Source organism: Daphnia carinata, chromosome 6 (assembly GCF_022539665.2).
Source record: "Daphnia carinata strain CSIRO-1 chromosome 6, CSIRO_AGI_Dcar_HiC_V3, whole genome shotgun sequence".
Lineage (NCBI taxonomy): Eukaryota > Metazoa > Arthropoda > Branchiopoda > Diplostraca > Daphniidae > Daphnia > Daphnia carinata.
In genome coordinates, this window is record NC_081336.1 from 1,531,207 (window position 1) to 1,558,967 (window position 27,761).

The following is a 27,761-nucleotide window of genomic DNA, read 5'->3' on the forward strand; positions in this document are numbered from 1 at the left end:
AATCCAGCCCGCAGGGTGTGCGTCCGTCAGAACAAGTGAACCTGTCGTTTCATAATTCATTCATTATTAAGCAATTTTAATGAAATGTAATCACTGAAGTACACCATAGGATTCCAGTGTAGAGGCTGTACGTAAAATTCAAGACATCGTTTAAGAATCGTGACGTCTTCGTTTCTTCAATTGACGTCATCAGGAAAGGCAATTGATTGTGTAGGTAATCTCCAAGCCAACGTTGGCCGCTGCATGGCTCCGTTATTAGATTTCGATTCGGTGTAATCTAAAGCGAAGTTAAATTGGCATTTACTTTCAACTTCATTTAATGTATTTTAATGGTTTTAGTCATTGCTTCCTTGAAGTTGTAATACCCGTGGACCTCGGGCCGTTTGAGGTTCAAAAGGACTACGTAAGTCTGTGGTGCATTGCTAATTGATTCAATTTGGACTCGTACTAATCGTACATCGAATCGCGGGCAAATGTCCTTGATGCAGCACACAATACCCAAGTGTTATTGGGGCAATTTTCCAAATTATAAGTGGATACTTGAACAGAACAATTAATCCTGTAAATAACAAGTGTAAGTTTTATTTAGGTAAGTATCTTTAATTGAACAGTGTAAAATACCTATAAATTTCGAGTTCTTGCGTGTGAGCTACCATCACCGTTTTACTGAATTGTAAATTTTCTTCTTTTTTTGCTCGTAAGGTAACAGATGGCATGGATTTGCAGTGGTTTTTATGAAACGATCTTGCATGTAATAACGGGAAGTTTTAAGGCAGCAATCTATGTCCAACAGAGATTCAACTTAAGGTTTCCCATCTTGAATGGTTTCTAGGACGGCCATTTCATTACTGTCATGCTCTATCAAGGCTGCTAGCTGACGAAGAGCACTAACATTGAATTGCCTAAGTGGTTATGTTTTCCAAAATGGCAGACTTTGTAAATGAGTCTGCTGCAATAAGATACATCCGTTGTCCGCCAATTGGACCTACTTTTGGACTCCTGGCCGGCAGCTACAGACCGCCCGATCGACATTGATTCTATAGACGAAGAAATAGTCATTGCGTTATATGTTATGGAAACATCAATACTTTACTGAACTTTGCTACTTCCCCGTTCGTGGGGGATTAGTGGGAGGTGACGATTAGTTTCCGATAGGTTAACCCGAACTTTTCATCGATAAAAGTTTTCAAAGAAGAAACTTAGAAATATGTTCTACGTATCTGAATACTGACTAGTACCTGAGTAAATGTCATTGGTGGTAAATTCAACGCCATTTTTCGAAACTGAGGTGATTTCAGGGGAAAACAACTAGGACTTTTGTATCAGATGGAAGTTCCTCTTTGTCACTAGTTTACTTTTCGATGCAATCAACTTGATGTTCAACAACTCACTCACTTTTCAAGACGTGCTTAATGAGGACGGTATATGCCTAAGGGGTAGATGTAGAAGGTTTGGAAAACTGGCAATCGATTTATTTTGGAAACACCGTTTCCGCAGGGGATAAAACAATAGCTGTCAAAAGATTAGCGAAATTTACATATGAGTTTATAGCTAATAAAGTAACTGGCGACCGTAAAGTACGGATAGCTTTGGTACAGCAAACAAAGACCCTTTGGAATGGTCACTGTTGAAAAGGATAAAGACAATAAATATATTAGACAGATACATGTATTATTCAATCACTTTGCATTCATGGCCGAGTCAGCATTTATGTACATTGCTGTCGTTTCTCAGCTGTCAAAGCTTTGAATTTATTTTCAAGTCTGACTGTGTAAGCGTCTAGCTTGTATGCTGCATGCTCAAGTTTCGAGATATTATCCTCAATTTGATCGATTTGTTCTAGGTAAATTTCAAGACTCTTGACTGTAAATAAATAGATAAATGTTTAGAATGAATAAAAGTTACCATCACTTCGTATAATAAATACAATTTCCTTACATTTTGCATTAAGCTCAATGATTCCTTTCCCCACATTAGCAGCCACTTGGGTCAGATCTCTGTACTTGTCAGCTGTTACCTTGTTCATCTGCTCCAGTAGCTGATATTCACTCTCTGAAGATGTCAGTTCTGCTTGCAGGTACTCGTGAACTTTTTGGAACATGGTGACTGCTAATCGGTTCAATGTGGGATCATGTGTTTCTAGTGGTTCGTAGCTGCTCGTACTTGTCGATAACGTGGTAAGACCTGCAACAAACATCTTATAATTACACATAACGATAGAGGATCGCGTGTGGCAACACAATTTGATTTCCTAATAAATCGTACCAATGAATATAGATTTCTTCATTAGTTACCTTTTTTGGGTGAGCATTCTACACTGGGAGATTTGATTTCCTGTTCCGTCTTATCAGATTCGACATGACATGGTTCAGAACTTGCCATTATTATTTCGGATGTTATGATAAGCTTAATTTGTTGTTGACAAAGTGTTGCCAGATAATTTATTGATCCAACGCCATCTAACGTTTCAGTTGCTTATCTCGAAAGTCAGCTGTTTCACGGCCTCTTAGTCGATCAAAGTGCTGATCGAAAGGGAAACCGTTTACGTTACAAGTGCTACACGTTTGACACAGCCAAGTGAGATGAGTCCATGTTCAAGCCTGATTTCGGTGAATGAAATAGAAGTTGATCGTGAGTTTGCGCGTTGAAAAGAACAATTGAAAAAAGTAGTCGCACAGGCGCAGTGAACTTTCAATTCGTAACTGATTCACCAGTCTCACATTCTCACCCCCCAAGGCTATTCAGACGACGGTCTGCACGTGAGGCCGTGAGGTGTGTGGCTGGTAACTTGTGTTGTTGGGTTTCAGCTTTCCACGTTCGTTTTCCTCCTCCCTTCCCCAACAACTTTTCGTTTTACCCATATCCAGTGTTGTTATTTACCTCCAACGCGAGCATACATTTCATTTCTTCAAGTTCAATAATTCTCTGAGTGACGTTTTTTCGGAAACATGATAGCCAACCGAGCTCGTGTTACGCTGAAATTCAGCCATCCAATCGACTGGTCTCAGGTACGTGGCTACACTCTTTTTTATTTGCATTTTGTTCTTTTATTTTTCACGTACTCAAGGCATTCGTGCATGCCTTAGTATCTGGGTATTTTCAGAGGCCGAAGGCAACCAGTTTCTCTCCACATTTCCACGCGGCCTCCATCTTTGTTAGGGCCTGTTTACAACTACCTCTCACCTTTTTCTTTTTTAATGCCTCTCAATTCGCTCTTTCCCATTTTGAAAACTCACACAAGTAAAGGGAAGAACTACAGAAATAAAACAAAAACAAAAACAGATGAACTTGTGTATTTGAAGATGACACATAAGGTCGGCATCTCATCTCGCAGGCTATGAATAGTTCGTTTAATTTTTGCCTGGGTAGAAAACAACTGGCAGTTTGCCCAACGAGGAGAACACATTCTATTATTTTGGAAGGCTTAAAACTAGTCGTAACTGATAAAAAAAAAAAAAAAAAGGCCCCCTTCCCTTTTTTTTTTCTTGAAAAAATATGCCTCCCTGTTTGGCCTACGGGTGTGGTGGATTATTACGAAGGTGTCCCACACGGAATTACGATACGACTCACGCAGCCGCGTGCGGAAGTGGTTCACCCGAATTAAAATAATTGGTTGAAGGATTAAGTTTGAAAAATAAATTAAAAACACACACACACACACACATAATGGCGTGTGTGTGTGTGTGTGTATGGGAGTCGTCCTAATCTTATTTGATCTCTGGTACAACACAGTTCTTGGCATGCGGGTTTACATCGATCCCTCACCGTCCATCTGCCAAACGAATCCCGTGGAGAAGGGGAGGGGTGCGGTCTTTTTTTTTTTTTTTTTCTTTCTTTTTTGCCCATCTTCTTGGCGCTTGTGAATAATAGTGTTAATGAACCATCTATTTTGTTGGCCTTTTCCAAAAGCTCCGCTTGCCTCCAACGATTTTTTTCTTTCTTTCGTGTACAACACGCTGACAAGACGATGCGCTAAATAAAAAAAAAAAATCGGGACAGAGATAAGAAGAAAGATAGAAATCAATAATGGATCGAATGTGCCCCATGTCTCTTCTACTTTCCTACCATTCCTTAGATAACAATCAACTTGTATCTTATTTCCTATATCACATTCTTTATTTTCTTTTTTTTTTTTTTTGTTTATTTTTGATCGCAGTCCGTCTTCCGTTCGCCTGTATGGGCCGTCGTCCGGCCTTGTTCTTCAAGCAGCGCCGCAGCGGAGAAATCATTAAATATCGACAAGAATTCCATTAAAAGTGAGTCATCCGTTCATTGTATTTTCTCTTTCTTTTTTTTGTTTTTTTTTTTTGTTTTTTTATCATCATCAAATTGAACAAATCTCTTCGCTCCTCTCGGCAATTCATATGATTAATTATATGCACGCAAACGCTATATAAGATATTCCGCCAATGCGGATGTGTGTGTGGGGGGGTAAGGCAGATTACATTTTAGGGGGAAAGGGGATGTTTTCTAAAAAAAAAAAAAACGAAATCTAGGATATATAAAATTTGCAATTATTTATTATTGTAATAATTTTAAAAAAACTTGATGAATCGCGCCTGCGGAGTTCTTAAAAAAAAAAAAAAAATGAAACGGATGACTTTAAGGAATTGCAGAAAATGTTAAAAAAAAAACAGTTTTTATATTAAAAAAAATAAAAGCTGCGAATCGGAAAGGGAATGGAAGTCAAATGGATTAGAAGTGGGGTGGGGTGTGTGTGAATTGATTCAGACGTACATTGGGCTGCGTGCGGAAGCGCTGAAGCTGTAGACGACGGAATAGCATCCAAAAGGGGAGGAGCCGACGGCTTTGACCGTGCCTGATTGGCGAGGGCCGGGCGACGGACTGCGTTCCACCGTGTGGTCCGCATCCGCCGATTTCGTGCGTTTCAGCGTAGCGAAAGGCGAGTTGTGCTCGCTTCCATCGCTTCCGGCTCCGTTGGAAGTACCGGAACTGACGCCAGAACTGGCCGAAGATTCGCCCGAACTGTGGCGCATCTTCTTGTTGAATTGCACTTTGGTGTTGTTGTTGTTTTTCTTGTTGTTTTTGTCCGGCTTGTCCGCTTCCTGTTTGGGAAGGCAGGCCACGATGCGAGGCTGCGGACTGCTGCCGGCCTCTTGCTGTTGTTTGGCCACCGTCTTCTTGGCCGAGGGTGGGGCGACGTGCGTCGCGGAAGGATCGCATTTCTTGTGGGCCGTTATCGGTTGGCTCTGTCCGGCAGAACGGATCGATTGGACGACCTTCCTAGTAGCGGCCTCTTTAGCAATCACTTCCGGCTCGTCATCGTCATCGTCATCGTCAACCATTTTGCCGTTGACGAAGGTGAGAGTCATGCCGTAAGAGCGGATTTTCTCCATCACATCCGGCGATATGTAGCGCATCCCGTCCAGGCTATCGGACAAGTCATCGCGGCCGCCGCCGCCGCCGCCGCCGCCGCATGACGAATAGCTGGCCTCGCTCTCCAAATCGCTGCTGCTCCAGCAGTCGCTTCCGCCTTCCGAAACGTAGCTCTCGACGTCGGTCGAGTGAAGAGAGTGGCGCGACGAACGGTACTGCGTCAACGACGGCGAACTGCGGTAGTACGACGGCAAAGTCGATGCGATTTTGGCCGACTTTGCGGGCAGATTGAGGGCCGGAATCGGCGATGGGGAAGGCGATGGCGATGGCGATCGGTTGCGCAAGTGCTCCTGTCTCGACGGCCAGCGGAACGGCGGCCGGCCGGCCACGGAGGAGCTGCGAGCGCCGGCCCGATCCAGCGTCATGCTCGACTCGGATCGCAAGATTTTGCTCGATGGGTTCGATTTGACGTGTTGCAACGTGCTGAAATTGTTGTTGTTCTTGTTGGCTTCCATCAAACTCGATTCAAAGAGGCAACGCGCGTTCTTGACCGTGTCCGGCTTGGGCAGTTCCTCTTCGACTACTTCGCGGTTGGTCGGCATTAATTTGCTGGGCGAAGCATTGCCTTGTTCTTGCGTTTCTTCTTCCATTTTCGTTTCGCCAACGTTTCTTTTATTATTATTATTATTATTATTATTATTGTTGTTGTTGTTGTTGTTGTTGTTGTTGATGACGACGGACACTGCGACGGGCGAACTGGTTAAGATGGACGAGCATTTATCGCAGCGAACGCATACGGGCGGCTCGTTTTGAGCGTCGTCCATCGGGCCAGCCGATGGGAGAGGCGATTCAACGGAGAGGACGGACGGCTTGGCCGGCTGTACAGCAGGGGCGGGAACAGCGTCGATGACGACGGCCGGAACGGCCGTCACGATGTCGTCGGCCTCCGACAGGCTCTGGTTGCTCCTCGGATAGAGGACGGCGATGCTGTTGCGACGCAGCCGGGCCGCTTGAATTTGCTGTTTGATCTCTGCCCGGCTGAGCAGCGGCTGCGTCTCGCGCACCGGCTGACTTTCAAACATTTGCCGCAGGCTGCGCGTCATGGCGCCCTGGCTGACGGCGTTGGCGCACGCCAGCGCCAAGTACGTCGAGTTGCGCCGTCGCGGGCCGGCCGGCAAGTGAGGCGCCGCATCGGCCTGAGGCGCGTCGTGGTCCATCTCGGTCGAGGCGACGCAACACTGCGAGCACAGGGTCACCTGGACGGACGTCTGGAATTCTTCTTGCTGCTGCACGAGGATCTGGCGTCGGCTCAGTCGTCGGTAGCTCTGCCACTCATCGGTCAATCTGCATCCCGCCGTTTAATGTCCATGTCGTAAAAGAATTTTGACAAAAACAAAAACAGAAAATGTTAATTAGACAGAATGTCGGAAGTTTTTGCAGTGCAGGAGGGCAAGGAAGCCAAAATGCCATCAAATCAAAATGAAAGAAGCTCAAATACAAAGCCGGACGAAAGATATCCCGCGGGACCCAACGTAAAAAAAAAAAAAAAAAAAAAAAAGGGAGGGGCGGGATGGAATTCAGAGTGTGCCCCCCCCCCCTCCCCCCCAAAAAAAACGGCTAACCGAAGAAGAAAAAACATGACGTGTGTGTGTGTGTGTGTGTGTGATTTTCTTTTTATGGATTCAGTGCGGATGCGGACGGAAGAAGGGAAGTAGATTGAATATACGTACAAGACACACACATCAGACAAGAAAAAGAAGAAGAAGAAGAAGAAGATGAAGAGACACATGTAGATTTGATTTAGCGTACTCTTCCTCTTCTAGCCGGGCGATCGATGGCTGGAATTCTGACGTTTCGTCTTCAAAGATGACTTCCAAACTATGACCACGTCGTAGACGTCCCATTCCGGTTTTTGTTTTTGTTTTTTGTTTTTTTTTACACACGCGCACGGCTAACCTGTTTTATATATTTTTGCATTGGCGGATTGTTTTTTGTTTTTGTTTTATTGCGGTATTTTGTTTTTTTTTTTTAAGCAAAAGAATGTGAACAGAACAAAAAAAAAAAAGAAAAAAAAAAAAACGGGTCCATCTAGGAACTTTCTTTCTTTTAAAAAATCTAATCCGGGCCATCTCGCGTTCCATCAAATTGCCATTCACACGCTGTGCTCTAAAGCTCGTGTCGTTCGTTTTTCTTTCCCTCCCGTTCTATTCCGTCTTTTCGGTTGTTTTGGAATAATAGCAGTGACCTAAATTGTGTGTCTTTTTTTTTTTTTTTCCAATGTGGGAAAGAAAAAAAGGACATGGAAACTTCCGGCCTTCCGGCAAAATAACACAGACAAAAAAAAAAAAAAGGCACGCGCGTTTTTTGTATGTAATTTCAAGCCGTTAGGTTGGGGGAGGGGAAATGATACGATGAAAATGAATACTATTGGATTTTTGTTTGTTGTAAAAAAAAAACAAAAAAAAATTGAAAAATGGGGAAGGGGAAGCAAGATGGCGGCTTATGGGCCGAAAAGGCTGAGCAAGAGATCAAAACAGCCGCAACCCTGTTTGCAAACGATCCTCTGTCTGATTTGGGTCGGGTCCAATCCGTGATTCAAATCGGGTTGAACGGGGCGGACGGGACGTCGTCGTCGTCCCGTCCGTCCAAACGGAGACAAGGGCCGATTGGTCGTGACACTTTTGCCCGATGCGTGCGGATGACTAGCGTCCAACATGTTGACAAGCTCAAGACTGGGAGCAGACGGTGCGCACGGACGTTCAGTCACGAAACAACTGCCGTTTTCGACGTCTGTCTCGGACACGACATCGTCGTACGACGGTGGCAAATCCGTTCCGACTCCGCACATTTCCCTTTTTTTTTTTTTTTTTTGTTTTGTTCAAACTTCAGATCGTCTTTCTTCGTCTCTCGTGTAACACGATCGTACAATTGTCTTAATTTTTCAAAAACAAAACAAAGAAGCGAAACGTAATTGAATCGAACGCGGCCACGACGTCGACTTCAATCCAACTGACCCTTGTTGCCTACAACATTTTGGCAATCCAAAATGTCGGACAGTTGACGAAATCAAACGCATCTCGTGATTGAGAGTTGATTCATCAAAAAGATCTCCCCCCCCCCGCCCTCCTCTTTACCCCGCGTGACAAGACAAAGGAGGACACACACACACACAGACGCACACTTGACACTTACAACACACAAAAGAAAAAATCAAAATGGTGGTGGCACCGAGTGGGGCCATATTAAACCACGTGGTTCTTTTTCTTTTTACAGGTGTCGGAATGTTTAAACGTAAAACAAAAGGTAAACTTACCGGAATTCATAGAGTTTTTTTCCTTTGTATTAAAAATCGATAAATCCTAAAAATCAATGGCGTCCGAGGGTCTTAGTGTTTTTTTCAAAACCGCAAAAGTGCCACTGAAAAAAAAAGATTTGGGCCGGTCCCGGATTCGAACAGCAAAGAAATAATTTTGGGACCAAGTGAAATTTGAGGAGCAACGTTTCGAGTTGTTGCTGACGCGCAGGTGTCGATGCGACTGGCTCGTCAGGTGAAAAGAGGCCACCTATTTGTGCGTGTGTGTGTGTGTGTGTGTGTGTGTAGCCACCATCACCTCCGCCGATGGAGCGCAAAAGGGCGGAGACACTTTGAATGGAGCGAAAGGGACGTGGGGGGGGGGGGGAGGGAGATTTTTTTTTTTTTGTTCTTCTTCTTCTGGCTACTACTGCAATTTACTACTACTACCTATCTTTCTAAATTTAAAAAAAAAAAAAAAAAGCAAAAGCTTCCAAAAAGGCAGGCCTGGAACAAGGGGGAGGAGGAGGAAGTCGGGCTGTGATTTGGCGGGATAAGAAATGAGAGAGACTTTCTCTTCGTATCGTTTCTCTTTTTTGTGTGTGTGTGTGTGTGTGTGTCTCCCCGAAAATTGACCCGTGAATGTTGTACGTACACTAAATGGATGTTAAAGGTATTTTTTATTTTTTTATTATTATTATTTTTATGATTGTATTTATTAGGGTCCAAATTATGAAAGGGGTGGCACATTTCTTTGTTTTTGTCTTTCTCTTTGGAATTTGAACATTCTTTCAGGGCAAATTGAGGTGGTTTTCCATCGTGACATGTCGGTCACGACCACTTTGATTTTGATTTTAAATTTGAATTTAATGTGAAGTGGATCGAAATTTGATAAAACATTCCAATATCGCAATGTCCTTTTGGTATCACGCGGAGCGCTTTTCCATTGACGATGTTTCTTTCACCTTTTTTTTTTTGCGCGCGCGCGCGTTTCTTGGACGATGTTCAATAAAAAAAAAAAAAAATATAAAACGAGCCTCGAATCGTTTAAGCACAATTTTCACCTGTTCCTACTTCCAACCAAAACTTTCTTTCACAAAAAAAAAAAAAAAAAAAAAAAAAAAAAGGCTCGAGGTGGAGTAGCACCGGGCCCTAAACTTCCAGCACAGGTTTTCCCTTCCAGGTCAAACGCGCACAGGTATAAACGTATACCATGTGTTTTGAATATATATATATATCTATCTATCCCCGTCGCCACTCTTCTACCTTTTTATTTTTTTTAGTGGGTTAATAGCAAAAGAAAAAAAAAAAAAAAAAAAAAGGGCCTGGGCCCATTTGGTATCGGGTGTGTGTGTGTGTGTGTGTGTAACGCGTCGCGTTTCTAAGTGATGTGAACTTTCTCCACATTACACACAGACACCGGTGCGCGGCGTATCATCGCAGTCTTTCATCCATCATGAAACGCTTATTTTTTTTTTTTTTTTCGTTTCATTGTAAATGGCCGTCGATGAAGGGACTTTATGGGCCGTTTGGTGAGAGCCACGAAAATCCAATAGGGCGGAAGAGAGAACGTGATTTGTGTCCCTTTTTTTTTTGCGACATTGGAATTGCATTGAGGTCAAACGCATCGCGTGCTACCCCCAATCGAGCGCCATCTTGGATGCTGTGTGTCTTGCTTTTTCGTTATATAGGAAACTCGGCGTGAATGTTTCACCTGTGTGTCTGCGTGTTGTATGTTAATGTCCCATTTGGTTTCTCCCCTTCTCTTTTTTCTCCGGGTGAAAACTTTCTCTCATCGATCGCGACCCCAACGGCCATCTTCTTTCGAGAGAAAGAGAAAGAAAAAAAAAACGAATTTCGATGTAACGTTTTCTCTCCTTTGGCCTGCACGCACGAAACCCCGCCAGATGATTGTGATTAAAAGGGTATTTGATTTAACATGAACAGTCAGCAGCAGCAGCAGGTAGGTAGGTCAAAACGTTTTTTTTTTGTTTTTTTTTAGAGGGTTGCCCGCAGGTGAGAGTTTGACCCGCTTCTTTACAAGCCCCGGCTGCTGCTGCTGCTGCTGCCACTTAAAGGGGAAAATACCAACGTAAGAGTCGGAACGAATGCGAGTTTCATGCGAGAAGGCAAAACAATAATGAGGAGGGATGGGAAAACCTTCTTCTTCTTTCTTCTTTTTTTTTTTTTTTATTTTCATTTTCATTTATTTTTGGGGTATTTGTTTTGCACCGGTTGAGTTCGTTTATTTCAAAATGGACGGACGATCTGGCGGCGCGCTGGAACGCGTATTTAGAAATCAAATGTTTCTCCATATTTTTATGGAGGTTCGATTTTTTTTTATTATTATTATTTTGCCGAGAGTTTTTTTTTTTTTGGGGGGCTGTTTGGAACTTTCTAGCAAATGAAAGATGAAGTGGCAATGAACGTGCTCCAATGAGTTTCTCCTCACCATTCAATGATGCCCGAGTTGCATTGCCAATCGAAAGTGTCTCTCACGTACATTTCCGTTCCGCTACGACTTAATATCGAGCTGTTCTTTTGTTTTTGTTTTTTTTTTTCATTGTCTTTTCGTCCTGCAACGTCCAAGCAGTTCGTTCTTATTTTTTAACGATTGTTTCATTTTTGCTGGCTCTCTTTTTTTGTTTTTTTTATTCACTTTCTCGTTGTAGGGCATTTGGGTTTTTTTTTCTTTTTTTAATTAACCGAATCGAATGATAGCCAGGTGAAAAAGACCTCGCCCTTTTTTCGTGCGTGCACGCAGTCCACGGAGAAAATTTTTTTTTTGTTTTTTTCTTTGCCGCAAAACAAAAAAAAAAAAAAAAAAAAAAAACAAAAATGAAGTGCCAAAAACAAGGAAAAGACGGAGGCAGAATGTAAGAGAAATTGATAGCACTAAATAGAAAAATTTCGTATATATTTCCTACGGCTAATAGCGTGCGCGCGCGCGTGAATGGCTCATTTGGATGGAATCGATGCAGCGACGAATTTAATTGGGCGGATGCGCGGCCTCCGAAATGGCCACCAATAAAAAAGAAAAGAAAAAAAAAACAAAATCAAGGAAATGAGCTTACCGTTTCCGCCAAATTTGCGATGTCAGAATTTGAAAAAAAAAAAAAAAAAATTTAATTTAATTAAATTAAGTTTAGAAAATAGCCTTGCACGAATCACGGTTGGAAAAAAACAAACAAACAAAATCACGCACTATTGCCAATTGAATTGGGATGATGAAAAAGAAGCGAACGATCGCGACGGGATGCGTTGATCGACTGCACTTGAATTTTTTTTTGTTTCTTTTTGTTCGGTTGTGTTCTAGAAAAATAATAAAAATAAAAATCTGAAGGAAAAAAAAAAAAAAAAAAGAAGAGGGAAGAGACGACAGATGAAGAAGGTAGAAATGGGGGTGCGTGTGTAATGAGGGTAGCAACAGTGCCGGACCATCTGCTCGATCGCCGCAACATTAGCGGCCTCGATTCCCGTTTTTTTAAAAAAAAAAAAAAAAAAAGAACATTTCTCATTTGAATTTGGAGCCATTTGGTGTGTGCGGCCCTGCAATAATCGGCGCCAAATTTTGATCATTCCGAAATAAATTTTGATATCTGAATAAAAAAAAAAAAAAAAAAAAAAAAAGGCGATCAATCCATTTGATTTTCGTGAAAATTTTTCGATGATTTGTTTAACGTTTAAAGAAAGGAAAACATCGCGCGACAGATTCTGGAACACGTTTTTTTTTTTTTTTTCGACGATATCGTTTCGAACCCGTTATGAGTCATCACACGTGTCAGCCGGTCCCGGGGGGGGGGGGGACCTCCTTCCACAAAAATGCGCGCACACACACACACCTTTTTTTTTTTTTTTTATTTGTTTTTACCTAGTACCTCCTTTTATTTATTCAGACGAGTGTTCTGTAGTTGTTGTGCAATTCAATGGCGTCCCTTTTTGATTACACCGAAAACAACCGGTTCGTTAAAGGTATTTCGTGAAATCGATTTAGTGCAATCGGAACCATCAGTGTGTTAGTAACTTTTAATGATGCAATTTTTACAATTTCCTCTTCTTTTTTTTTCTATTTAAAAAAAAAAAAATGGAATAGAGATTGAAAAAAAAATACAAACATAATCATCAAGTAAAGCGCATAAAAATCGACCTGGTTTCACGCTGGGGCTGCGGTTGTAGCACGTCCCGTTACAAAAAAAAAAAAAAAAAAACATATGTGAAGGAGGGGTGGGGGAAGCTTTCCGGCATGTGTGTAACATGAGGCGCGTGCATTAATAAAGCACGCACACACACACACACACACACACGCATTCCTTCATCTTTTACCCATTTTTTTTTTTTTGTGATGTTTTCAATTCTTTACGGAATATGTAACAGAACATTATCCGTTGTCGTGTGTTTTGTGATGTGTGCGCGAGTGCGGCCGCGTCGCATCCAGTTAGGAATTACCATTTTTCGTTTCATTTATGCTGTCCAGAGTTATTCATCATTGTTCTTGTTTTCGTTTTTGTTTTGTTTTTTTTTTTTTCATTTTGAAACGGCAGTCACGCGCTCCTCCTTTTTGTTTGTCGGCTCGAATTTAGAAGCGTTTGAAAATAGGAAAGGGATCCAATCCATCCTCGTACATCGTTTAGAGGCAAACAACAAAACAATAAGTAATGTGTAATTTTCTTTATGGAAGCGTCGTTCAAAATCGGCTAACGTGTTGCAATCGCCTTCTGGGCCCGCCGTGTGTTTTGGCCTTTACGGGTCGACGTTGATGGAGCCGTTTTGGTCACTATGACGACATGCCCGATGCCAATCGTTAAAAAAAAAAAAAAATAAATTCCTAAAACAGTTTCTGAATGGAAGGCGGAGGGGGGGAAAGCATTTTCCGAAGAAAAAAAAAAAAAAAAAGGGAACTCGTATTTTTTGAATGTTTTTCAGTCTGAAATTCGAATGGGTGTGACATTTTTCATACTTTTTTGAATAGAACTGGCAAACAATAAGAGAACATGCAATTCAGTTCAAATGAGAAAGCGTTTGACTGAAACACCCACCAACCAGATGATGTTGGCCGCTTATTGTATTTAAGAAAAAAAAAAAAAAAAACGAAACCAATTTCTCGCAATTCATCTCTTATGTTTTTTAAAAAAAAAAAAATAATAATAATAATAAATTTGCTTTTGAAAAACGAGAGAAATTGAAGACACGTTGCCAGATTGCTGTGACATTTTTTTTTTTTTTTTTGAAGGGGGCGCTTCCGGCAAACGCCGTCCACACGACAATGGAATTGTCATATGCCTTTTTTTTTTTTTTTCTTTATTGCAATTAAAGTAGCCTGGAACACGTAAAAAAACAACAACCTAGATTTATTTTTATTTTTATTTATTTAAGTTTGAATAGCGGGCGGTCGAACGAAACATCGCCTTTGGCTCACGGCAATTCTAAATTGCATTTCACGTCACCTAAAAAGAGAAAACTGATTCGATCCGCTTCTTTGCCCCCCACTGTCGGATCCGCAAAAAAAAAAAAAAAAAAAAAATTAGAAGAACCTTTCCAATTTGCGAATTGGTTGTGTGTAACAATGTTGCGTGTACTCGCCAACGAAACTTTTATTATTTTAATCCGACTGTTGCTTCCAAGAAAAAGAAAAAAAAAAAAAGGGAAAAGAATGTCTTCGAAAAAAAATGAGGTCGATGGGCATTGTGTTGTGTACCTCTTTTCTTATTTCCTTTCCGCGTTTTATTATTTTTTTTTTTTTTTGTGTGTGTGTGAGATGGGGGGGGGGGGGGTGCCGCGCTGCTCCCGGCCGCACGAACGCGATGGTTCCATACCGAGGAGAAAGTTTGCTAGCCATCGGGCAAATAGTGAACATGCTTTATTTATTTCCCGTCTGTCCCTCTTTCATTGTTGGGTGCATTCCTCTCTAACAAAAAAAAAAAAAAAAAACGTGTAACCATTCCTTTGCTCAAAGAGAAGCGGTTTTTGGCCCCGAAATGTTTCAAACAAATCGATCATTTATATATGTTTTTTTTTTTTTTTTTTTTTTTGATTCAGGGAAAACGTGATTGGTTGATAAGCTTAAATGCTTTCCAAATGGTCATGTGTCAATCTCGCTGTCCTTTTGCGGGTTGGAGTTTGAATCAGTGCATTTTTAAAATTGGCATTGATTTCCTGCGTGTTTCTTTTCACTCCCGTCCCCCTTGCACACCCGTTTTTTTTTTTTTTTTTTTTTTTTTTTTTTATTTTGGATAGTTGCCCAAAAACAAAAACATGATGAATTATCCTCTCGGGGACTGGTTCTGCTTTTCTCTTACATACATTCGCTAAAACAAAAAAAAAAAAAGAATAGAGATGTGGGGGGGGGGGGGGAGATAAGCAATCACGAATTATACACCGGCTATAAATAATAGCGTCGTGTTCCATCGTCGTTGTCTTTTATGGTTCGAATGAAAATCGGGTGTCCCCCTCCCTACTGTGGTTTTTATTTATTATTGAAATGAAGTGAATGGCGTGAATGGACTCCCGCCCCCCCCCCCTTTTTTTTTTTTTTTTTATTTTAAAACAACTTTGTAGTCAATGATGATGTCAACACGTTATTACTGAAAAAAAAACAAACAAACAAACAAACATATGATTCGAGTAACTTACGTTTTAAGCTAATCCGCACGCCCGCTGGATCATCGATCGGCCGCCTTTACCACCGCCCTCTAAACTTCTCTCTTTCTCTCTCTCCATTTTTTTTTTTTTTAGGTTTATACACTCGTGACCGGCTAGGTCCATTTTTTTTTTTTTTCATATCAAAGTGCCTTGGGTGAAAAAAAAGAATGAAGTGCGTGCTTCGCATTTTCGTTCGGGAAAAGTCACACGATTCAAGACGGCCATTGATTACGTCAAAACTTTATTTTTATTTATTTTTTTTTTTTCTTACTCCAACGTCTACGTTTCGTGTGTGTTTTTTCCATTCCCGAACGGCTAATGGTCGTAAATGGGTGTTACGTCCCCCCCCCTAACTCCCCCACCGTACCGCACCACTCGGTTTGGGATAACGTTGGCAAATGTAACATGGCGCAACGAGCCTGTCGGGCCCCCTTTTTTTTTTTTATTTTTTTTTTTTTTTTTTTAAAGGCGGGCCTAGATCGAATGGATCAATAACGCAAAGCCTCGTAATGGTAATTAGGTCTGTCACGTTGGTTGTGGATAAGGTGCGACCTTTTCGAAACATGAAAATAAAATAAAAGAAAGAAAGAAAGGCCAAGGGGGTGGGTAGAAAGAACAAGTGGGTTCACTTTATTGATCGTTTTGCTTGCCACAGTTTCGTCTGCTGTCAATATCACGTCCGTATTTGTCTTTATTTGATTTGATTTGAATTTTTTGTTTTGAACCAATTGTTGTGATTCAGACGAAAATGGATTTTGATCAGTTTCTTTTCTTGTTTATTTTTCTATTGACGTTTTGTTCGCCGGCAGATGCGCCTAAAGAACTGGGAGTGAGCGTCGAGTACCTACGTGGACTGCCTCAACTGACTGTGCCACTGCCATCCAGGAAAGAGCTCTGGTAAATACAACTCGATCATTCAGCGAAATGTCTTATTCTCACGCGTATTTGCATTAGATACATTTTCTTTTGATATCTCGTCGATCTATTGCATATGTGCCTTATCCGCGTTATAGAATTTTCCCCATCTTTTTTTATTTTCGCTTGCGTGTGGCTAAAGAAAGAAAATTTCCAAACGAAAAAATTTGGAATGGGCCAGGAAGAAGGCCAATTGAATAGGGGAAAAGAGCCAATTTGAATAAAGGGCTTTGTATTCGGTACGACTAGTGGACGATAATAACAACGTGACCCGATTTTTTTATTCCCGTGCATACATTGAATCTCCCCCCTCCTTTTTTATTATTTTAATTCCGTCTTCTCTTTTTCAGCCTTTTCTCATTGCGGCCCGTCACGCACAGCGTCGGTGACCTGATGGAACAGATTCGATCGGAAGATCGGGGAATCGATCGTGTTGTCTTGAAAACTATCGGTAAGGACGTTTTTTTTTTTTATTTTATTTTTTTTAAAAGGGTATTTTCAAGCACCTGTCCCTGCTGGAACAAATGCCATTGTGAAATAAGATACGTTTTTTTTTTGTTTTTTTTGTAATCGTTTGAAACAAAAAAAAAAAAAAAGCTGCACTCCAATTTTGATGTTGCCGGGAGGGGGAGTTACTGTCCGCTGCTTGATCGCTTGTCATTTGTTTTTTTGTTTTTTTTTTTGGCAGATGGAACGAGAATTGCAGCGTCGAACACGATCGAATCGCTGATGGAACAAGACTTCGATCTCGTCATTAATGACGTTTCTTATCGCGTGACATCGCCACCCCGCGAACGCGTCTCTAGGGTAAAAAAAAAAAAAAAATCCTATTTCTTTTTTTTTTTTTTTTTTTTTTCGTTCTGTTTTGCATGCGGAACAAGACCGGAAATAAAACACATTTTGAATTCTCCGCAGGAAGAAATGGAGAGGTTATCGGACGTCCAGAACTTGGTGATGCAGTTGTACGAAGCTCTACACGTTGGCGAGCATCAATTGAAAAAAGAGCGCCATCTGATAGCCCAGCTGGAACAACTTCAATCGCAAATTCTTCCTCTGGAACAAGTAAAAAAAAAAATTTCTTTTTTTTTTTTTTTTTTTTTTTTTTTTTTAAATCTTCCATTGTCTCAGATCGGAGATGGATAAGAAACTCCTCGCTAGGGAAATAAGAATCTTCTTCTTCTTCTTCTTCTTTTTTTTTTTCTTGTTCCATTTGACTTGTTTCACGAGCAAAAGAACTGGCCCAGTAACTTTATTAACGGGGCACAGACGAGCCCCGTGCGTCTAATCCGATTTTCGTGCCATTCATTTTCGGCTGAATAGGCCCCGGCTACGTTTGTTTGTTTTTTTTTTTTTTTTTTTTTTTGTATCTTTCAAGCGTTTGCTGATGATGACCTTTCTTTTCCTCTCTTTATTTCTATTAGAAGAAGAATTTGGTGATGGCTGGTGCTGAGAGGAAAACGGCCACCATGACGTGGATCGGCTTAGCTCTGATGGGCGTCCAATTTGGTGCTTTGGCCCGTCTCACTTGGTGGGAATACAGTTGGGATATTATGGAACCCATCACTTACTTTGTCACATACGGAACATCGATCGCCTGTTTCGCCTACTACGTCCTTACTAAACAGGTTTTTCTTTTTTCTTTTTTTTTTTTGGATAAACTTTTTTTTCATTGACGAATTTAAATGCTGGAATTGTTTTGTTTGTTTAAAAAAAAAAAAAAGGAATACGTTCTGCCCGATGTTCGTGATCGCGAGTATTTGTTGCAATTCCACAAGAAAGCCAAGAAGATCGGGATGAATGTGGACGAGTATAATCGGCTTCAGAACAGCATCGCTCAGGTGGAAAACGATCTGAAACGATTGCGAGATCCTTTACGTGTCCATCATCCGCCGACGGGCACGAAACCTTTCGATGTGGCGGATGTGAGTGGCGATGATCAGGTGGCCGCCAGTCTTTGGAATCGAACTCAATTGCGTCTACAAAATCTGTTGCGAACTTCCAAACCTCAAAAATTATAGGCAAAGATGAACTCAAAAATGAAACAAGAAAAAAAAAAAAAATGAAAAAGAACAAAAATCAAACCAAAAAAAAAAAAATCACAAAAAAAAACAAGTTTATTAACCAGTCGCCATGACAAAGCGCCCATGACAACAGTGCACAAGTTATGTATTACATAATAACGATTTTCTGATTACTAATTTCTTAATATTTCGAGCCAAAAAAAAAAAAAATAATAATTAATTAATTAATTAATTAAATGTCTAGGCATTTACTGTCCTCCTGCCAGTTCTAACGAGATTCGAGTGTGTGTACAATCTTGTTGTTAAATCTTCCGGTGTTGGAAATTGAATTTTTGTTTTTTCATTGATCCATTTTTTTTATCCTCTCCTTCAAATCATGTTAAATTTAGTGCTTTGGCTGCAGTATTATACCTTCTCTCTCTTTCATTCTCTGTCTAAAAAAAAAAAAACAAGCAAAAAACTTAAAAAAAAAAAAAAAAAATGATATGTAGCTCATTTTTCCCTCTTAATTCTATCTCCTTCCAATCATTTTTCTATCTTCCTTTTAAACGATTATAATTCAGCTGTGATACACAATCCATGAATGATGATCAATCTGCATTTTTTTTCTTCTTCTTCTTCAAAAACTTAATTTATTTCTTATTTTTACAGCTGCGATCATCATCGTGTCGTCAGTCTAACGTATTTCTTTTTATTTAGAGACAGTGACCGAGTATATCTCCATTTTTGTGTGTAACAGAGTTTCTTCCTCCGTGTGTAATCACGTCGTCGTGTGGGAAAAAAGAAAAGGTATTTGTTTAAGTTTTTTTTTTTTTTTACCGTTAACAGTAGCTATATTTTGTTTCCTTTTTTTTTCTAGGCTCATTTTATCCAGTGGCCAATAAGGAAAAGGATGTGAACGTGACAACTTTTCCTGTCGTCATCATATCGGCACAATGGAGCAACCATCAAAGCGAATTTTTTTTTTTTCAACTGTGGGGGGGGGGGATACTTGTAACGATCAACTTCTTTCAAGTTACAGAAAGAAAAAGAAAATGCCGTTTGAACAACGTTCGTTATAACGTCTTCTTTTCATTCGAGCTGAAGAATGTCGACTTCAAAAGAATTTAAATGGAAATTGACATCGGAAATGAGTCGGGACGGCCTTTGCTGTAGGCCTCGCTACTCGTCGAAGATACTTCAAAAAAAAAAAAAAAAAGACGTGTGACTCGGTCAGATGATTTTACATTTTCAAATCTTCAGAACGTTTGAAAATGTTTGAAAAAAATGCATCCCAATGAGAAAGCGATCCTGCGACGTGCAACTAGAGAGGCGGCTACGTTCTTCGCTCGTTTCATTTCCTCGCATGTGGATGGGCGTAAACGGCGAGAGTTTGTCGTTTGTTTGGAACAGCTATTGACGAGTCGATTGGGGCATCACTGGTATCCGGATAGTCCAGATCGAGGCCAGGCGTACCGCTGCATCCGGTTAAATCCGTCCAACAATAAAGAACCGCTGATTGAGACTGCAGTCATCGTGGCCGGCTTGACTTACAACGACATTCAACTGCCCTTGGAACTGACCGTGTGGATCGATCCCGACAAAGTAACATACCGTTTTGGCGAGGATGACGGATCGCACTGCACTCTCATTTCCTTTGACAGACAATTGGCGCCGAACAAAACGATGGCCACGGCTCCTTTACGCGCCTGCAGCCATAAACTGGAACCGAGAATGCACGCCATGCGTTGCCGAGAGGGCCACAAGTTTTGTTTTATGACGCAGCCTGGCATTGGTGTGCTTCCTTCATCGATCCTTCCACCACGGTTCATCTTTCATCGCCTCTTCCCAGTGATTCTTTTCCCGCCCAATGTCGATCTCGTAGCTCCGTAAGGAGCCACCTTTTAATGTTTGGCATTTGTTGTCTGCACGACGAAATGGCATTTCTGATTTGATTTTCGAAACTTTCGTCCTTGATTGCTTGTTCTGCTCAAGCCAAGTAATGCTGAGATGACGTGTACGCTACTCGAGATTACTACGTTTACATCAAGGATGGAAGAATGTAAATTCTGTGCAGCAATCAAAATTTTCAAAGCATTTGTTTTTGACACATTTGCAAACAGGTAATTCAGTCAATAAATCATTGTACCAATAATTCATTCCTGTATTTTTTTTTTTTTGCTCGTGAATACTGCTTATCTGTAATTTTCACTCCACTTTGCTGGTGGTAATGGATCTTGTTCAGGATTCATCTTTTCACGTATAAGGGTGGCACACTGCACGAAATACTTGGGAGCGAAATGCTTATTTTAAACCCATGTATATGAGTAGGGTTTGGGGTTTAATGTTCTTGTTCTACGTATGATTAGGGTTCGCAGTGAAAAAGCCACACATTGAACAAATACCGTTGGCTTAAAATAAGGGCCGCTTGGATTTACCGTCCTTATTGTAAGCCCAAAGTCCTTACGTAGTCCTTTATAAACCCCGAATAGGTCGTGATTTTACTTATAACATCTAACGGGGGTATTTCTGAAGGCATGTCTATTCTGGCAACGAAGTTCAGATCTCAAATATTATCAGGGATCACGAAATTTGATGTGTTAAATCGCCATCTAGGGGTCGAATGAATGATTCTGTTAATCATGGTTGTCTGTTTTTTTTTTTAGTTAAAGAGACCTACTGTGTCTGAAGAATGGAAGAATTGGAAATGCTTTGCCGAATTCCAGGGTATCGCTAAGTGTGCCATATTTTAATAATCGTTCTTCTTATGTTTGCCAATGTCCAGTTTAATTCAAAAAGGTAAAAGTAGAACTTTTTACGAAACTTAGACTGTACAGCATATCACCCCATTAATAACATATTAAAAAGTTCGTGATGCGCTCTGTTTTGTTTCCAGGTTTTGTTTAACATACTATATTTAAAGAACTGATGTTGATATCAGCTTGATGGCAAAAGTAATTTTCTGTGGGGTAGGAGATTCATTTAGAATTGCATTAAAATTCCAGTTCAACATGAGAAATTTTCTAGCTCACAGGGAGAATCATTTTTCGAAAGTTGCAGTTTGAAATAACCTTACAAAGCCTAAACACACCTGCTTAGAAAGGGACTTGTAAGTAAACATGAAGCATTTTTTCCTGCTTTTTTGCTAACCATATGTAATCTACATAACAATTTTCTGTTCAATAGGAAAGGATTTTGATCGTACTGGGAAGACGTCTATCAACAATGCAGCATTCTACTGGAGCTAGTGTATCTGTCAGGTATTATGCAGTGGTTTTCAGTCCTTTTGCAAGCTTCTGCCAGTTGAGCATGCCAAACAATGAATGTATTAGTTATGTAAGTCACATGTGCATGAATTTGTATGCTTAACATAGTTTTTTTGTTTTTTTTATATATATATAGGTGAAAAGGAGCACTGGATCTGTAAATATCCTTGGTTGAAGCAAGACACTGAATAAATTGTGATGATTGGATGGATGACTTGGAATTTCTATACTTTACTCAGACTCACAATACGGTATTTAATATTAAATAAGTTAAAGTGCATATCTTGGCTCCGGCTTATTGGTTGACGACTGCTGCAGTTTCCTTTTCGAAAAGATCAGAGAAATTGCAGAGTTAATCTGTATTTTACTTGGCTAAAGGTTCGTGTTCGCAAGATCTCTTAACAAAAGAACGCTGCAACGTAATTAATATGATTCATTGTTCATGGTAAAATTCTATAACTAAAAATTCCTTTCAACGTGCTCCTATTTCAGGGTTTGCCTATGTTAACTGAGCTGTTGTGAACATTTATGATAGAAGAAACCATCTAGATGTGTACTTGCTTGTAGATGGTGACGATATGCGCGATCCAATGGCAACCTACGGCATGCAAGGAATGTCAACTACTTCAACAATATAATTGAAGTCTTAAGAAACTTAGGCATTGAAGCTGTCAAGTAATAAGATGGTTACGTTTTGAAGGAGTCATGATATAGCTATGATTTTAAAACATTACAGGATTGAGGATTCTCTTTATAGCAATGCGGTGGCGGAGCAATGAAAAGATTCTATTGATTTCAAACGAAAAAAGCAAATGGTAGTGTTATGTATGGAACATACAAGTTGGGTTTCTCATGTTGTATTACTTTTTACAGGAATTTAGTTTCCAAACTTGTTTCGCAGCTGCATCCATATCTGTTGAACAGTGTTTGGCCTTCAAAATGGCCGTCCGAAAGCTCCTGTCCAAAGTCTTTTGGATTTTTGTAAGTTATTGAAACAAAAAATAACGCTAATTAATGTTTTTATTTTCCTTACATAGATACATAATGGCAGCCGTTCGGAAAGGGTTAAGTTCGTTGAGGACGGGCGTTTTGAAATGGATAGCCGATGGAAGCGTTGCCAGAAATTGCCATGGCCCATTTACCTTCCGTCATATTATGGTATTCTTATAAAGAAATTAAAGTGCATATCTGGGCTCCCTTCTTTCTGTGGCCCCGTTTCCCCTTGACTCATAATAAGCCCGTAGGGGGTCATGCCCCTACTGTACGGTATATATAAAAACAACATATACCGAGGTTTGGAGGGCTCTGGCCGGAAAGGGGACGTGGGGGTCCGCGTAGTCCGATGATGTGTTCACGGAGGGCGACGTGGCTACACACAAATCCGAATTAAAGGTTAATCGCTCCTGTAAAAATGTTCCAAATCTTCAGCTCTTCTTCCGGCTTCTCTTAGCCAATCACCGGGTAATCTCCCCGGTGGGTCAGCAAGGCAGTGTCTCCCCCTGCCTGGGTTGACGGCAACTTTTGAAAGGGCTATTGTGCCTTTTTAAAGTTGCAGAATCATTTATATGTGCAGAGTAATGTCAATACAATTTATTTTTTTTTAACAAAAAAAGAAAACTTGTGTTTTTTATTTTGTTACAGTGTTGCTTTTTTTGTTTACTTTTTTCCTGATTTGCTGCTTGCAACTTTTTACTGCTACTGCTGCCGCTGGTCGAATTGCATTTTTACGATCGGTTCTCGTTTCTGTGGTCGCAATCCACGTTGGTAAGAGCTTTGGTACTGATTTCGTAACGATTATTCTGTTTTCAATCACCGTTGACATTGGGATAATCAATTTATGTTTCATAGTTGTAATGGACTGCAGTCCGATTTGATGTAATTGTCTCTGATTATATTTTTTAATTTCCAGTAACTATTGGGTGTCGAACCCTGATATTCGGCATTGCTCGCCGATGCTCTACCATTGAGCTATAGTCACATACAAACTGTCTCTTTTATACCTTTAGTCAACGTACGATAATGTTGTATAGTCAATGGTTGTCGCCTCGCTATACTATTTGTAATCTGATCATCGTTTGTATAAGTATCATAGCTTATGTGTAGAGTGTCTGGCTATGGAAGCAGAAGACTGAGGTTCGAATCCAGTCCAAGTCATTAGGTTAATTAGTTACCATTTTGAAAATGTAAAATAGGATGTCCTGAGATGACTTGCAAAAACGGTTTCTGTACAATGTAACTCATGGCTCAATGGTAGAGCGTCGGCTTCGTGAGTTGAATGTATAGGGATCGATCCCTATAAGAGTTCATTGACACAATTTGGAATTACAACCAATTTAATCTATATAAGATATTACTTGCAGCATAAACATGCTGCGTAGTGAAATGGTAATACCGCCTGAGAAATCAATTTGTTTATTTCAAACATTATGATTTATAAAATTATTGCCATACTAATATGTGTCACTATTCCAAACGCATAGCACTTGAGTGGGTCTCGAAACCACAGATATCAGCTTGCTAAGCTGATGCTCTACCATTGAGCTATTTGAGACACTACTTAAAAGTTTAAGACTTCAACACATTAGTGTGACAGTGCGCGCGAGTCAATAGAAAACCAAATCCCAATGGGGGGATACAGGGGGGCAGATGCCAGAAAGGCAAGGCGTCCGCTTCCCAACTCGAAGGTTCCTGGTTTCGATACCCAGGTCAGGTTTCCGATTCCATGGGCTTGCTACCTTCCCAGGTGTCACGATTCCACGGGGCGAGTCGAGTTGGGAAACTTCGTGCGAAGCACGCGAACGGATATTTTACTAACAGTTAATCTCGCAACCAGTAACAAATTTTAATAAATAAATTATGTTTCTCTGTACTAAGTATTTAGAAACTGATATGTTTTACCACGGATTTTAACCGTAGGCGTTAAGCTCTTTCTAGATTAATCATAGCACATCTATTCCGACATTTGGAAAACGTTTACGTTGTGCTTCATTCATTTCAGAATATATACCTTTGTTTACATATCGTTCCAATTGCAAGTATTACATTTATTTGATTTATTCGGGAGTTGAACCCTTAATCTTCGGCGTACAATGCCGATGCTCAACCAATGAGCCATGAACCATATATTCAATTTGTCTTTTTTCTGAATCTATTAAGGACAACATATTTACACTTAGAATAATTTGTGTAGCATGGTTCAAGAAAAATTTATATTTGCTTTCTCATATTCTGGATATAGTCAACTATGAGATTCTCTTTTAGGAATCGATCCCTATACATTCGACTTGCGAAGCCGATACTCTACCATTGAGCCATGGGTTACATTTCATCGAAAACTATTTTTGCAGGTTATTTCAAGACACCATAGTACACATATTTTAAATGTAAATTGTTTACTACGAGTTATGAATGGACTTGAACCTAAATGTGCTGGTATCATAGACGGATACTCTACACAATAGCTACACAACTTATACAAAGGGTGATCAGACTAACAATTAGTAAAGCGACCCGCCATCTATTGCACAGTTTTAAAATTATGATTAGCAACAATTATTTACTATTTGATTATGAAATGTTTCAATGTGGATACTTTATGACCTATGACTGGATTTGAACCACAGAATTCTTGCACCGCAGCCGGACACTCTACATATATGCTCCGACATTCAGATGTTAACAAGGGAGACTAACAAATAGAATATCGAGATGGGATACATTGACTATACCCTTATATTGTTACTCAAGCTATAAAAGAGAAAATTCGTATGTGACTTTAGGCCATGAGCTGAGCATCGTACTGGGCTTGAACCTTGGTATTCTGACACCGCAGCTAGACCCTTTACAAGTAAGCTATGATACTTATACAGTTGCTGATCAAACTGGCAAATATTATAGCAAGAAGAAAACATGGACTATACAAAATGATCGTGCGTTGACTCAAGGTATAAAAGATTAAATTATATGTGACTTTAGCTCAATGGTTGAGCATCGGCCAGCTATGCCGAATATTAGGGTTCAATACCCAATAGTTACAACATGTGTTAATGGTGTTATGTGTGTGTATGTTTCTGGTGCAAATTACGTGAAAGTGTAAATTATAATAAAATGTGTTAAATGTATGTGATTGTATATATGTTTCATAATAATAAATAATACAAAAAATTCAACAAAAAAGCATTAATCGCTTCTTCTAATGTTAACGTTGTTAAATCACTAATTAATCGTAATCAAATTAATACATATAACACTTTCGCACAGCAAACGAGTTTGCGAATACAGACTTGTGCACGATACATTTACAATTAATTTAACGGGGAAAATTTTCAATGTTAACAGGACAAAGTGAAAACTACAAAATTTTAAATTTTTTTTCTATACAATAAATAAAAATATTTTCAACAGTTCAATGATTTGCAAACTTTTAAGAGATATTGTATACAATAGGAATTAACAGATTTTATAAATCGCTAGATAATTAATAGCTATCATCACTCTACCTTCTTGTGCTCTGTGGTTGAGGCAGAAATATTGCATGAAGTGCAACCACAAACATCCAGAGGTCCCGCAGTATAGTACTATTGGCTGGGTTATTTACAAAACATACACTGATTTGCCCTTTTTATGTAATGACCAAGTTTTGCCTAAATTCTTTTCTTAACCCTTTTGCACACCATCCTTTACTAAGCTTAATCGTGACCCGATTATTTTCTTTTACCAGTCTAAACATTGTGTAGTAGTAGGCGAAGCGACATTTGGATGTCCCGTACAGGATTTCGTGAGGGATAAACCACTTGTTACTAACTTTATCTAGACGTCGAGCTTAAAAATAAATGATTTTGAATGAAAAATGTAAAAAAGGAAAAAAAAAAATTGTGTTACAGCCCATTTAAAATGCAACGGCTTCTACCACACCGTTGAAATCTGTAGCACCGTTAAAGAAAAAGTGATTACGGATAGGTGCGTCCTTATGGGACACTGCTTTGATTATTTCTTGAGCCAAGACTCCACCCACCACTGCAGCCGCCGGACTAAGTTCGCCAAAAACCGTTGTAACGAATTCATAGTAAAACTAAAACATGCTAAAAACAATGAAACAAACAAGATTGGAAACTTATTTACTTAGCGGGGTATAAAATTTCTAACGCAATACTTACTCGAATATGCCACTGTCAACCGTTTGATTGTCTAGTTTCATTTCGTGCAGAATGTGATCCCGAATTTCGCACAGTTTCGCAATGTCTGACTGCCCTTTCTGGGCCGCGTTTCATTTGAGACCGGAACATCAGCAAACCTGTGGTTAAAACAATAGATAACGATGCTAATCGATACACAAGCATCTGTAGTTGATCCGTAATCTGTACTTTTCATGGTAACGAAATGGCTTTTGATGCGCTGCCAACTTCTCTTGTTGAGGTGAGACGCTTGAGACGCAGCTTAAAATGCTGTTTGTAACGGAATATAGTTCAAAACATGTTTTACAGTTTTCATTTTACTTGGATGACTTTTCTTTGCCTTGCAACAATCTTTAGAGGTTGCAGCAGGAACTGTCACTTCTCTGAATAACAAAAACAAATATTAACATAGCCTGTAAATGCAGACAAGTTAGATAGGATACTTACTCAGAATATTCATGTTCAAGCAAATCCACAATGAAGAAACCACTAAATCCAAGCACATCACCTGAATAGAATGGGTGCTGTGTTTGCGGCTAGATATCATTAATCCTGATGGACTCTTCGACTGCCAGTCGTTTGGCACATACAACATCAAACCGGCCAAAGAAGTCTTTATTCTTGGCTGTAATATTTTCTGTATCAGTTAAAATTTACATCATTAGATTCGAGTGTTGAACTCTCTCTAAAGATGCTTCAACCACCTACGGCATTCAATGCAAAAACATGAGGTAAAGACACAGGGAAAGAAAATGTTGTGCTTACATTTTTCCCAACATTCTTTTGAGGGATTAGGAAATTGGCACAATTTGCAACAGTAACCCTGTAATCAAGCAGAGTCAGAGATTTAATACCAGACAAAGTCAAGTTCTTGGCAATCTCGGCACCCAAGCCTCCTAGCCCTATCAGTAGAATTCCGGCTGCCTGTAGACTGCAATAAATGAAAATAAATCGACAGGCAACTTAAGTACAAATTCAACTGTAGTTAACTGTAGACACTCCGTTTTTGTGCTTCCATATGGCAATCCGTTTTACCCAGAAAAAAAAATTTTGGCCTTCTTTTTCTTTTTTACAGCTATGGCCATCTAGCGGCCAGATTCCTATTTAATTTTCTCATTCATTCCTTCAGACATGGATT

At 40.0% G+C, this 27,761-nt stretch overlaps 5 protein-coding genes, 1 long non-coding RNA gene and 1 pseudogene across 6 annotated transcripts in view; 3 read left to right on the plus strand and 4 right to left on the minus strand.

Moving 5' to 3' along the window:
* The window catches only part of LOC130690611 (SPARC-like), a 38,898-nt gene that overhangs the window by 2,997 nt on the left and 8,140 nt on the right, over positions 1-27,761 (minus strand). The window lies entirely within an intron of this gene.
* On the minus strand, positions 1,653-2,518 carry LOC130690598 (biogenesis of lysosome-related organelles complex 1 subunit 2-like). The gene is made up of 3 exons (XM_057513625.2): positions 2,295-2,518; positions 1,939-2,184; positions 1,653-1,863 (listed from the first exon to the last, which is right to left on the minus strand). The coding sequence occupies exons 1-3, from the start codon at positions 2,380-2,382 to the stop codon at positions 1,709-1,711; spliced, it is 489 nt and encodes a 162-aa protein (XP_057369608.1). The 5' UTR covers positions 2,383-2,518; the 3' UTR covers positions 1,653-1,708.
* Positions 2,551-18,420, plus strand: LOC130690559 (calcium uniporter protein, mitochondrial-like). Its single transcript, XM_057513581.2, has 8 exons — positions 2,551-3,008; positions 4,157-4,256; positions 16,078-16,165; positions 16,534-16,634; positions 16,872-16,990; positions 17,099-17,245; positions 17,605-17,808; positions 17,905-18,420. Exons 1-8 carry the CDS (start codon positions 2,949-2,951, stop codon positions 18,199-18,201), a joined length of 1,116 nt encoding a protein of 371 aa, XP_057369564.1. The 5' UTR covers positions 2,551-2,948; the 3' UTR covers positions 18,202-18,420.
* On the minus strand, positions 4,251-8,306 carry LOC130690536 (homeobox protein 5-like). Its single transcript, XM_057513546.2, has 2 exons — positions 7,147-8,306; positions 4,251-6,681 (listed from the first exon to the last, which is right to left on the minus strand). Exons 1-2 carry the CDS (start codon positions 7,239-7,241, stop codon positions 4,728-4,730), a joined length of 2,049 nt encoding a protein of 682 aa, XP_057369529.1. The 5' UTR covers positions 7,242-8,306; the 3' UTR covers positions 4,251-4,727.
* On the minus strand, positions 18,668-27,654 carry LOC130689495 (SUMO-activating enzyme subunit 1-like; annotated as a pseudogene).
* Positions 19,471-20,076, plus strand: LOC130689496 (protein BTG1-like). The gene has a single exon (XM_057512442.1). The coding sequence runs from the start codon at positions 19,471-19,473 to the stop codon at positions 20,074-20,076; it is 606 nt and encodes a 201-aa protein (XP_057368425.1).
* Positions 21,078-21,445, plus strand: LOC130690630 (uncharacterized). The gene is made up of 3 exons (XR_009001062.1): positions 21,078-21,152; positions 21,211-21,292; positions 21,370-21,445. It is a non-coding gene; the product is annotated as an uncharacterized LOC130690630 (long non-coding RNA).